The sequence below is a fragment of the Panthera tigris genome, chromosome A3 (assembly GCF_018350195.1).
Source record: "Panthera tigris isolate Pti1 chromosome A3, P.tigris_Pti1_mat1.1, whole genome shotgun sequence".
In the NCBI taxonomy this organism is placed as follows: domain Eukaryota; kingdom Metazoa; phylum Chordata; class Mammalia; order Carnivora; family Felidae; genus Panthera; species Panthera tigris.
In genome coordinates, this window is record NC_056662.1 from 42,180,680 (window position 1) to 42,193,119 (window position 12,440).

The 12,440-nt window shown below is 42.4% G+C and overlaps 1 protein-coding gene across 2 annotated transcripts in view; it reads left to right on the forward strand.

Moving 5' to 3' along the window:
- The first annotated feature begins 2,224 nt into the window (after positions 1–2,224).
- The window catches only part of PCSK2 (proprotein convertase subtilisin/kexin type 2), a 270,236-nt gene continuing 260,020 nt past the window's right edge, over positions 2,225–12,440 (forward strand). For both annotated transcript variants that reach the window (XM_042980934.1, XM_042980935.1), the window contains exon 1: positions 2,225–2,401. In XM_042980934.1, the coding sequence (XP_042836868.1) occupies positions 2,225–2,401 (177 nt within the window). The remainder of the gene's footprint in view (positions 2,402–12,440) is intronic.

Here is a 12,440-nt window from a genome sequence, read left to right on the forward strand (position 1 = left end):
ATTTTTTCATACCAGCCTAGTACTTTGATTCAAAATGTGGGTGAAATATAAGGAAAAGAGAGAAAGAGTTGAAGGTCTCTTAGTAAGAAAACCTTGTGTTAAAAACAAACAGATGGACTATGAGAGGTAAGCTGTGGAGTAGGATAGGGGGATTAAAAAAAAATCTCAGCAGAAATGAACCTCTGAGCAGTAAAGAACTGAGGAATCCAGAGCAGCTCTGTTCCCTTTTATTAATACCTTCCCAGAAAACTTGTCTCCACTTTGGACCCTTTTATCTGTAGTCTGTGTGCTAGCACCTTCTCAGCATTTCTTAAAGGAGTTCAAGTACTCAGTGTTTCTTAAAGGAGTTCAAGTACTACCACTACTAATCCTAATATTAATTACATACCGATTTCTTTAATGCTTTAATCAAAATTTTCAATAACGTCTGTGTTTTTATTTGGCTAGTTTGGAAAGGGCTCTGAGGGAGCCAACTATGTCAGGAAAAAGGTTCTGCTCTGAAGACAGTGTGTCCCATGGCATTGTGTGTATTCTTTTCTAACAATAATGTTTTCTTGTGCAGAGTCCGACTTCATGATAAAATGAAAAAGGGGGAAGTCTGTTAAAAATAAAACGCTCGTGTGTGTGTGTGTGTGTGTGTGTGTGTGTAAAATGTGTCAACATTATTCTCTCTCTCTCTCTCTCCTCTCTCTCTCACTGTATTGCATACACTTAATTAAGCCTCTAGGACAAAGATCTCACCTCTTATTCAAGTGAAGCAGAATTTTGAACTTTGGAGCTAAATGATAATGGGGATCAGTGTACGCATTCTATAACTCAACAATATTTGGGGTACTTTAAAACAATCGCCCTGATTTCGAGGCAGACATTTCGCCCCTGCTTCCTCTCTCTGGGACAGGAAGAAGTCAGTGTAAGCCATTTGTAGTCTGGGAGTGCACATTTCTTAACTGGATAATTTCGTTGACCCGGTGTCACTTGGCCTGAATTCGACTCAGTTGAGAATGCCCAACTGGCGTCTTGGCCCAGCGCCTAGGACTGGTGGCTATACCTTCCCAAACGCACACTCTCGCCGTCCTTGTGCAACCGAACGTCTGTCCCCAAGTCTGAGAATGTACCTCCAGGCATGTCAATCCCGGCCGCGCCTCTCTAGAAGGCGGTCTCTGCGGAGCAACCCTGACTCTCGGAGGAGTCTCATCTAATCACAGATGCTGGTGGGAGTGAGCTTGATCTGCTAGGCTTCCCAGCTGCTTAGTTCCAGACAAGTCCAGAGCCTACAAAAATATAAATAAATAAATAAATAAATACTCGTCCCCATGAGTCACCCCAAGAAGGCTGCTTTCCCCAACCTTCCCCGTGTGGGGAAAGGGAGTAACCCTCCCCGGGATTTGTCCAAAGTGGTGAGAGGAGGGTTAATATTTGCTTTGTTGTTGAGCGCGAGAGAGGCAAGTGTGCCTTGAGAGACAGAGAGAGAAAGAGTTATTTTGCAGCGGAAAATAAGCAGGGGAGAGGAATAGGGAGAGGCCGGTGCCCCAGCTCCCCTCGGAGCCTCAGGGAGCGGCACACGCCGTAATTCCCTTTCCAGAGCCTTACAGATTTCCACAAACAATGACATCACTCCGGCGCCGCCGACCAGATTACAGCTGGGGGGATTTTCCTGGGAGCTAGGCGGGCCCGGGTGGAGAGATGGAGGAGCTCTCCAGGGTTCTGAAAGGGGCGGGGGCGCGGGCTCGCCGCTCAGCGCCCCCCGCCGGCGGAGGCGGACCGGCCGGTCTGGGGGCGGGCAGGGGTGGGCCCGGGGCGGTCCAGGGCGGGGCCCGTCGCATCTCCGGCCCTCATTGGCTGCTGGCGAGCGCACGTCAGCCAGGCTGGTGCTCTCCTCTGTCCCCAGTGGAATTGGAGCCGAGGAGGAGCTGAAAATGCAGATTTAGCCTCAAGCACAGACATACACTCGCTCTTTCTCTCAGATACACACAGCTCCCCACATTCGCACCTCTGCCAGCGAGCCTGACTACACGGCTTCCCCGCCAGCCAGATGCTGGAGGAGAATACACATTGATTTGCTGCTTTCTGAGCCCCCTAATCAGTCTCTTTCTCTACACAAAGATTTTTTTAAAAACAAACAAAAAAAACTATATATATACATTTTTCATTTGCACCTTTCCTCCGAGTCCTCCGCTCCACCAGCCTGCGCGCCTCCTAGCACCACTTTTCACTCCCAAGAAAGATGAAAGGTGGCTGTGTCTCCCAGTGGAAGGCGGCCGCCGGGCTCCTCTTCTGTGTCATGGTTTTTGCATCTGCCGAGAGACCGGTCTTCACGAATCATTTTCTTGTGGAGTTGCATAAAGGAGGAGAGGAAGAAGCTCGCCAAGTTGCAGCAGAACACGGCTTTGGAGTCCGAAAGGTAAAATCTCCCTTGCATTTCGCATGTTGTTTCAAAACGGGGGCAGCCCTGCGCAATCTCATTGCAGATTTGCAAGTTTTCTTTCTCATGCGATGCAGATATTCTGCCATGGGCTCTTTAACACGACATTGCCTCCGGTGATCTTTCACGGGTTATGTAATTAAAATGTCCTTCAAATTATACTAGTAAGGTCATAAAAATAATTTATTGCTCTTTGACTTGGTGGCGAAAACAAGATAACACCTTTCTGACAATGCCTTGCGCCCGGGCTGCTGTCCGAGGTACCAAGTTCTCAAGGCTGGGTGGGGATGGGGGAATGAAGTGCTGAACATCTGGGCTTGACGTTGGCAGTCTTTGCCAGGGATGTATCCCCCGCCCCCATCCCCTGGAGAAAGAGTAGTTTCCAAGGCACAAGGCTAAAAGCTTGGATATTGCAATTCACCTCCGTGCTTTTCGGACCCCGCGCTAGGAGGACTTCCCTCCCGGTGACTTCCGCCCCTGTTCCTTAGCAGCTCTCTGGCTCCAGGAGACTTGGAGATGAACTGGGGTTTCTTTCCAAAATCCGGGTGGAACTTCTCGCCCTCGCCCCTGCCCACGAGCGCCCGCCCCCGAAGCGTACTCCTAGTTAGCTCTGATTCTCAACTCACAGCTGTAGAAGCTGGAAAGGTAGATTTTAGAGGAGTTCCCTATGGAGAAGCTGGGGAGTCTCTCCTGGTGTGTGGGCGGCCACCGTGGCTTTCTCACGAGGGCGCGGGGATCCCCATTCCAAGAAGTTGCCAGAGTTCAACTGTTCGGGCAGCTGCCTAAGGCTCCCAACCTAAGACGCCTTGGGACTCCTTTTGTGACTCCAGGGTATCCACCTGGGACGCAGCGGAAAGGAGAGTGCTGGGTGGGGGCCGTAGCTTACCTGCTTGTCCTTCTTACGAAATATCTTGTCAGAAATCGCAAGTGTCCTTAGGAGACCTGGCACGAGGTGGGGTAGAGTGAGAGGATGCACGGAGAAACCGGGCAAGGGGAGCGTGGAGGACGTAAGAATGAGATTTGGCAACCAGAAGGCTGGGTGGAGGTCTGGGTGGAGGCTGGGTGGAGGTGTGGGATTCGGGGCCCTATCTTCTCCCTCCCGATCCCAGGAGAGGGGCGGGAAACGAGCGGTGGGTGCTTTCTTTTGTTGTTTTTGCCTCTCAAGGGCAGTGCGAACTAGGTTTCCTATCAGTCCCTCTGTCCGGACTTCCCATGCCTCCCGTCTTCCTCCCAGACGCAGCTCCCTCATGAGCAGCTGGCTCTCCCTCCCCGGTAGGGTGTTGGCAGCAGCGATTTCGACCCTCGGTGGGTTTCCCCGCCAGTCATACTAGTCTGGGAGGAGAAGCCCGCCGGGTCTACCAGTGGCGCGCGGGCGGGTCTTTGCAGAAGGGAACTTGTTGCTCCCGGGAAGCGTGGGTGGAGCAGGGAGAGAGGATGCGAGCTGAGGGAGCAGCCCGCTGTCGTTCTGGCCCAGGGTCTGGGGCTGTTTCAAGAGTTTATGTTTATTTCAACACAGGAAACAAGCAGACCCCCCATCCTTCCCAACCCACCTCCCTAACTTGTTAGGAGACAAGATTCAGGACCCAGGAGCCACAGATAGAACAGTGATTGTCACCGTGATTATTATTACCTGACAACAATGGGGCACCCTTGTGTGCTGGAGTCCTTACACATATTCTTATTTAATATTCTCAACAACTCCGAGGAAGCTGCTATTATTATTAAGCTCATGGTACTGATAAGGACATTGGCTCAGATCAGGGCCCAAGGTAAAAACCAACCAGATCTGGATTTAAACCCAGATCTTTCAGAAATAAACTCATGCTCTTTACCTCTTAGTACATGCCAAACAGGCTAAGTGCTCTGCAGGATGTGTTGAGCTTTGAGGTGGGCTGAAAAGGGATATGGCATCGGGCTTTTTAGTTTCTGACTGTCAAGGGGCTGCAGCTGATTTGGGAATACCTGCTACTCTTTCTGTACCATGCACCTTTTCATAGTGTAGGCAGATTATTGCTACCTCCTCCTTACTTCCCCTTTAGACAATACCCTTTAGGATCTTAACAACTTAAGCAAATCCGGGTGTAACTAAGACAGATAATTACTTGACTTAATTCTCCAAGGGGTCACTTTTGTTTTGTCTTCTTTTGTTTTGTAGAGGTAAACGGCTTAATGAGAGGTTTTGTAGTTTTGACGGTGGAGTTTGAGAAAGGAGGTGTAGGGACAATCTCATCCTAAATATATCTGGAGAATCTTGATATGCTTACTGTGAACTCTCAGGGAACTCATACTTTGGGGTAAAATCAGATACCTAAGTCTCTCTCACCCCTACTCTTTAATTGAGAGGAGCCCACTGGCTTTGAGTCAGCCACAAACATGCAATTTCTATCTGGGAAAAATGAACTTTTACCTTGCCACCTCTCCTCCCCTCTCTATAACCCCCTCTCAAAAACAGTATCTCTTAACCAAATGATTTTTGTTCTGATACATAGTTAAGTTAAAAAAAAATCTGCCTATGGCAGAATGCTTCTGTCTGACAAATCTTTGCATGGTGCCACACCTGTGTAGAAGGAGCCCTCTTTTCTTTCCTTGGATTCATGCCCCACCCTTCTTCCTTCACGACTGAGCTCCAAACCTTCCCTGATGCTATGGACCACAATGTGCTTTCTCTTCTCCAAATTCCCACGGGATGAAAAAGCAAAGCCTATATGACATAAGCTCGTACATCCCAACACTCTTCCTCCAGTCATTTTATATATGTAAGTAAATGTGGGTGTAAGTATTGTCTTTCCACTTAAAAGGTAAATATTCAAGGACCATATCCTCCATACTTACCTCTAGTCCTCACCATGGCCAGCCTAGTACTGGGTTTGCCAGCCTGTAAGGAAACTTCCTTAGTTTTATCTGTTCCTCCGGGTTTCTCACACACTGTCCTGTCTTGTTCTCATCACATACTGCACTTTTGTCACTCTTTTTTTTTTTCATTTTAAACCTACAATACCTCCTTCTCCTTCCTCTCTCTAATACTTAGTGTATCTTCCAATTCCCTACCGCCCCATCCTCTCCAATGCTCAGGGTCAGACACCAAGGATCCTCGGTGATTACTTATTTATCCCAAAGAAGGGTCAGCTATGCAGACTAGGGGAACCTGCTATTTTACTAAGTTATCCCATCTAAACTCACAAGCCTGTGAGGTAGAAATTGTTGCCATCAGACCTAATTCTCAGATGAAAAGGTAAAGCCCCAACCAGTTAAACTTATATCTGGAGAGTGAAAAAAAAACTCAGATTTAAAACCAAATTTGCTTTGTGGAAAATAACTTTGTTTTCCTACCAAACTGCTTCCTGGACAGCCAAGAACTCTGCTCTCTGGGCACCATTTTAGAGTTCTGATGTTTTCCCTTTCCTTTCTTTCTTTTTAATTTTTTCTGTATCCAACACCTATTTGGTATTAACATATAAACCTATGTCATTAACAAATGTGAATGAGTATGTATTTCAGGTAGATCATAAATCTTTTAAGAGTAGAAACAATACACTGTGTCTTTTCTTAAAGCCCTATGTTTAGCACAGTGGTCTATATATGAGATATTAAATGAATACCTGGTGATTTTTTTTACCAAACTCTTGCAAGGCCATGACCAAACAAATGTATTTCCTCCCTGAAATGGGACAAAAATACCTCTAACTTTACTGTCAGAAAGGTGTGTTGAGACTAAAGTTTTCTATTTTATCGTGACCTGGCTAAAAGACATCTGTTCATCAAAAAAGATGTATAGACATATGTATATGTCTAGGAGAGTAAGTGAGTTTACAATAACATCAGAGGTGTTTTTCCGAGTGCCTTAAAATTCTTTTTTTTTTAATTTTTAATGTTTATTTATTATTGACAGACACAGAGAGACAGAGCACGAGAGGGGGAGGGGCAGAGAGAGAGGAGACACAGAATGTGAAGCAGGCTCCAGGCTCTGAGCTGTCAGCCCAGAGCCTGACGCAGGGCTTGAACTCACAAACTGTGAGATCATGACCTGAGCCGAAGTCGGATGCTTAACCGACTGAGCCACCCGAGCACCCCTTAAAATTCTTAATATACTACTAATTTTAAATCTCTTGGAAAAAGAACAAAAAAAATATTTATTAAAACAGTATATTGAAGGTTAGCCAAAAATCAAGTAAGAATTAAGGTAGAAATCCAAACAATTGACAATGAAGTGTTTTTGTTTTGCTACAGTAGGTTTTGGTTTTTGTTCAGGTAGGACTGAGGCTAGGATAATTACACAAGTAAAATCATGTGACCACTTTTTTTTTTTAACGTTTATTTATTTTTGAGACAGAGAGACAGAGCATGAACGGGGGAGGGTCAGAGAGAGGGAGACACAGAATCTGAAACAGGCTCCAGGCTCTGAATTGTCAGCACAGAGCCCGACGCGGGGCTCAAACTCACGGACTGCGAGATCGTGACCTGAGCCGAAGTCGGCCGCTTAACCGACTGAGCCACCCAGGCGCCATATGTGACCACTTTTATATGTGTGCTCACTGCATTTGGAAAACTCTAGCAATAATTGTGCTGGTATACAATGAAAGAATAAACTTCTTTTCATTTTAACTGACTTTTTAATTTTAACTTTAATTGAATTGAATTCTTTAATTGAATTTAATGTTAAAATCAAATTTCTTTTAATTTTATTGAAGTATAACTTAGGAAAGAACACAGTTCATAAACTCACAAACTGAGCACACTTATGTAATGAGCATCCAAATCAAGAAATAAAGTATTATCCATACCCCATAAGTTCCCCCTCTTGCTCATTTAGGTAGTTTTTAGTTTTAGGCTATTATGATTATTGTTTCTGTGGAATTTGTAATGTATGTATTCCCAGCATATATGTCTCTCTGTTGGGAATATCCCTAGGATTAGAATTGTTGAGTAAAAGGGTATATATACATTCAACTTTAGGAGACTGTATCAGTTTTCTATTGTGTAACAAATACTACAGGCTTTGTGTCCTAAAACCACACAAATTCATTATTTCATAGTTTTCATGGATAAGGAGTCTGGCACATTTTAGCTGGGTCTTCTGCTCATGGGCTTACAGGTAGAAATTAAGATATTGGCCAGCTATGTCCTCATCTACAGGCACAGCTAAGGGGAAGTCCGCTTCCAAGCATATTCAGGTGTTTAGGATTCAGCTCCTTGTAGTTGTAGACCTGGAGTCTTCAATTTTTGCAAGTTCCACTCTCAGCTCCTGGAGCTACGCTCATGACCTTGCTGCATGACCCTTTCCATAAACCTTCTCACACTTTCACCCTTCTTTCAGGAAAGGCTCAGTCGCTGTTTAGGTGAGCCTGATTAGGTCAGGCCCACCCAGGAGAATTGTCTTAATTCAGGTAAACTGATTTGGGACCTTAACTACATTTGATAAAATCCCTCCCCTCTGCCACAAAAGGTAATCTAATAACATAAATGACATCCATCATCTTCACAACCCTGTTCCCACACTCACGGGGAGGGGATGATACAGGGCACGTACACGAGGGAGAGGAAATCTTGGGGGTCATCTCAGGATTCCGCCTGCCACAGACAAACTGACCACCAGCAATGTGTGAGGTTTCTGATTGCTCCACATTCTCAGCAACATTTGATTTCTTATGCCTTTTCCTTTTAGTTATTTTGGTGGGTACATAATGATATTTCATTGTGATTTTAATTTGCATTTCCCTGATGATCACCTCAAGCGGAATACCTCTTCATATACTTATTAGTGGTTTGGAAATCCTTTTTTACACATCATTTGTTCAAGTCTTTTGCCCTGAAAAGTTTGGTTTTGTTTTGTTTTCTTTTCTTTTTCTTTGTTTCTTCTTTCTTTCTTTTCTTCCTTTTTCTTTCTTTCTTTTTTCTTTTTTTTTTTTCTTTTGGATTGTCTGTCTTAATTTTCCGTTTGTAGGAGCTCTTTAGCTATTATGGATAGGAAGAATCTTTTGTCATATATTTATTTTTGCGCTTTTAGTGGTATTAACAATATTGAATCCAGATTCTATAATTTCACTCTCATTTCATCGTGGATCAATTGTGAGTCAGAAGAAGTAGTCTTCCACCCTCTGCCCTGTTCTCTAGATCAAGATTAACATGGTTCAGAAGGGGAAACAAAACAAGAGATAGATTTGATCCTAAGTGTTTCCAAGAGGATTCCTATCTAAGAATCCCTTAAGGGACAGTTTTTCTGACCCTACACGATCTATTACCATGGTAACCAAAGGTAAATAGCCCAGAACTCAACTTCCCCAACATGAAAGCTATGAATTCCTTTTGGACTCTAACTTAATACAGTATGCTTTAGGTCAAGTCCAAGCTAATCCTTTAAGCCTTATCTGACTGACTTAGACTGAAATATTCTCTATCTCTTTGGGACTTCCCCTGCATTTAATCTGTTCCTTTTCTTGGCACCAGTCACCTTTGTCCCAGCACTCACTATATCCAATGCCTCTCTTGTGACTAAAGGAAGCCAGGAACAGCAATGTTCAAAGGTATAGATAATGGGATTTAGAATTAGAAAGTACCAGAAACTTGTCTAGATTATGAAATCTCTAAGAGGCTCATGTTTATTTGAAAATATGGTGGTTGTGAAAAATAATAAAATATGGTGGTTGTGAAAAAATAATAAAATATGGTGGTTGTGAAAAATAAATAGCACAGTGTGTATAAGGTTTTGAACACAGTGGCAAGTGCATAGAATAAAAAAACTATTATTGGTAGAAGTAATAATAATAAGGTGATGACCTGGTTACATTTTTTTGCTCACGAAAACAATTATAAGTTGTACTTTCTTGGGAGTGACAACTGATTGAATGAGGAGTAAACAGCCCAATGGGAACCCATCCAGGAGTTGGCCATGATCCTTGAGAGTGCCTGGCTGAAATAATCAGAATTAAATTCACTATAGCCCATGGTAATTATCTTAACCAATCATGGTGACTTTCTTAGGAAATTTGATTCACTAGTTGCTATAGAGAGGAAAATGGGGTCTAGTTGTCATGAAAGAGACTATCCAGGCCATGGGAGATGCAGACATTTCATCTGAGTTCCTATAACTTCCCAGCTCCATTTCCCAGCAAAAGATGGGACAGAAGGTAAAGGCTAATTACCAGACTAATTTTGTCTTCTCCTTGGGCCACAGCAGTACCACATTTCCCAGCCTGCCTTGCAGATAGGTACCACCATATGAGGATGCTAGCCAGTGGGATGTAAGCAGGAGTGATGTGCACTTCTTCCTTGCTTGAAGCGTAAAAACTGACCGTAGGTTGATTCTCCACCTCTTCTCTTCTGAGGTTTGATGTGATTAAGAACAGTAACTTTGGAAGCCAAATGCTTCCAAAGATGCATTTGGTAGAGTGCAAGATGGAAGGACCCCAGGTCCCTGATTCTTGACTTAGAAGAGCTTCTATAATAATAGAATGGCTTCTATTATTCTATGTTAGGTATATATAAAAAGCAATAAATTCCCTAGACAAATCATTTTTTTGTCCCTAAAACAATTTGACCATAACTTTTTGGAGAAGGTTGTGATGTGCTGAGCTCCTCTGATGAGAATAACTGAATATAACAAACTCTTAGGTTGAAAGTGAAACATGGACACAAACCCTTAATTTTCTGACACAAATGAAGTAGCCTCAACAATATCACAAGATGTTGGTAGCTTCTCCATTAGGAAGTCGACAAGAAGATGAGAACTGTAGAATCCTAGGGTTGCTCTTTATTTATAACTTTATTTATTTTTATAATTATTATTTTAATTCTGTATCAAATTAATTAATATATGCATTTTTAAATTTTTATTTAAATCCAAGTTAGTTAACATACAGTGTAATAATGATCTTAGGATTAGAATTTAGTGATTCATCACTTACATATAAGACCCAGTGATCATCCCAACAAGTGCCCTCTTTAATGCCCATCACCCATTTAGCCCATCCCCCCCCCCAACATCCCTCCAGCCACCCTCAATTTGTCTTCTGTATTTAAGAGTCTCTTATGGTTTGTTTCCCACTCTGCTTTTATCTTATTTTTCCTTTTTTCTTTCTTTTCCTGTTTTGTTTCTTACATTCCACACATGAGTGAAATCATCTATTTGTCTTTTTCTGACTGACTTATTTCGTTTCGCATAATACACTCTAGTTCCATTCATGTTGCAAATGGCAAGATTTCATTCTTTTTGATTGCCAAATACTATTCCATTCTATATATATCACATCTTCTTTATCCATTTGTCAGCCGATGACATTTGGGCTCTTTCCATACTTTGTCTATTGTCACTAGTGTTGCTATAAACATTGGGGTGCATGTGCCTCTTCGAATCAGCATTTTTGTATCCTTTGGATAAATTCCTAGTAGTACAATTGCTGAGTTGTAGGATAGCTCTATTTTTAATTTTTTGAGGAACCTCCATACTGCTTTCCAGGGTGGCTGCACCAGTTTGCATTCCCACCAATAGTGCAAAAGGGTGCCCCTTTCTCCGTATCCTTGCTAACATCTGTTGTTTCCTGAGTTGTTCATCTAAGCCATTCTGACAGGTGTGAGGTGGTATCTCATTGTGGTTTTGATTTGTATTTCCTTGTTGATGAGTGATGTTGATCATCTTTTCATGTGTCTGTTAGCCATCTGGCTGTCTTCTTTGTAAAAATGTCTATGCCTTCTGCCCTTTTCTTTGCTGGATTACTTTTTTTTTGCAGGGGGGGTGTTAAGTTTGATAAGTTCTTTCCAGATTTTGGTTACCAACAATTTATCTGATATGTCATTTGCAAATATCTTCTCCCATTCCATTGGTTGCCTTTCAATTTTACTGACTGTTTCCTTCCTTTTCATCTTGATGAGGTTCCAATAGTTCATTTTTGCTTGACTCTCATGAACATCCAATTCTTCTCCTAAATTTTCCTAAATAGATTCACTTAATGCTTACATTGTGTCAAGGTAGAAAGAGTTCAAAGGAAGATGAGAAACATGTTAGGATGACTTATTTGGAGACATCAAGAACAGGAAGATAATAACTTAGGCTTAAAACATGTGCCACATAACGGCATTAGAAAAATATTTTTTGACCTGGGATACTTGGCTTTCACTGTTCCAGTGTTTTAATGTAAGCTGAGAGTAGTGACATCATAAGTCTTGCTTTCTGTGTAAATGCGACGCCTGATAAAACTAAGCCTACAGTGAGTAGTTGTTGAATGAATGATCTAATTTATGTTGGCGTCAGATTTCTTAGATAATTGAGCGTCTTTCCTCTTGAGATTTAAGCAAACAAGCAAACAAAATTGTGACTTCTTCTACTGGGGGGATGGCGAATCTCTCAGTGTAAACACGGTGTTCTTACTTGTTGCAGTCCTCATGAATGCAATGAATACGAATAACCAAGTTGTTAACTTGACATAAATTAAGACTCCCTGATCATGTAAAAAATACAATAACCTAATTATTTTTGTCAAAATTACACATTCTCATTACTATCTTTTAATATAAAGTAGTACAAAAAAAGCACTGAAAGAAAGGTGGGTTTTTTTTTTTATTACCCCAAACTTTATTACTCAGAAATAACCATTAATAGCATTAGGTAAATTTTATTGCAGATATTTCTGTAAGAATATATATATAGAGAGAGAAAAAAGGTAGTTAGATAAATTGTTTTATGGAACTGGGATTATATTGTACACACTACTTTTTTAAAAAATATTTATTTATTTATTTATTTTTAAATTTTTTTAATGTTTATTTTTATTTTTGACAGAGACAGAGACAGAGCATGAGCGGGGGAGGGTCAGAGAGAGAGGGAGACACAGAATCCGAAGCAGGCTCTAGGCTCTGAGCTGTCAGCACAGACCCTAACGCGGGGCTCGAACTCACAGACTGCGAGATCATGACCTGAGCCAAAGTTGGACGCTCCACCAACTGAGCCACCCAGGCGCCCCAATATTTATTTATTTTTGAAAGAAAGAGACAGAGAGAGAGCATGAGCAGAGGAGGGGCAGAGAGA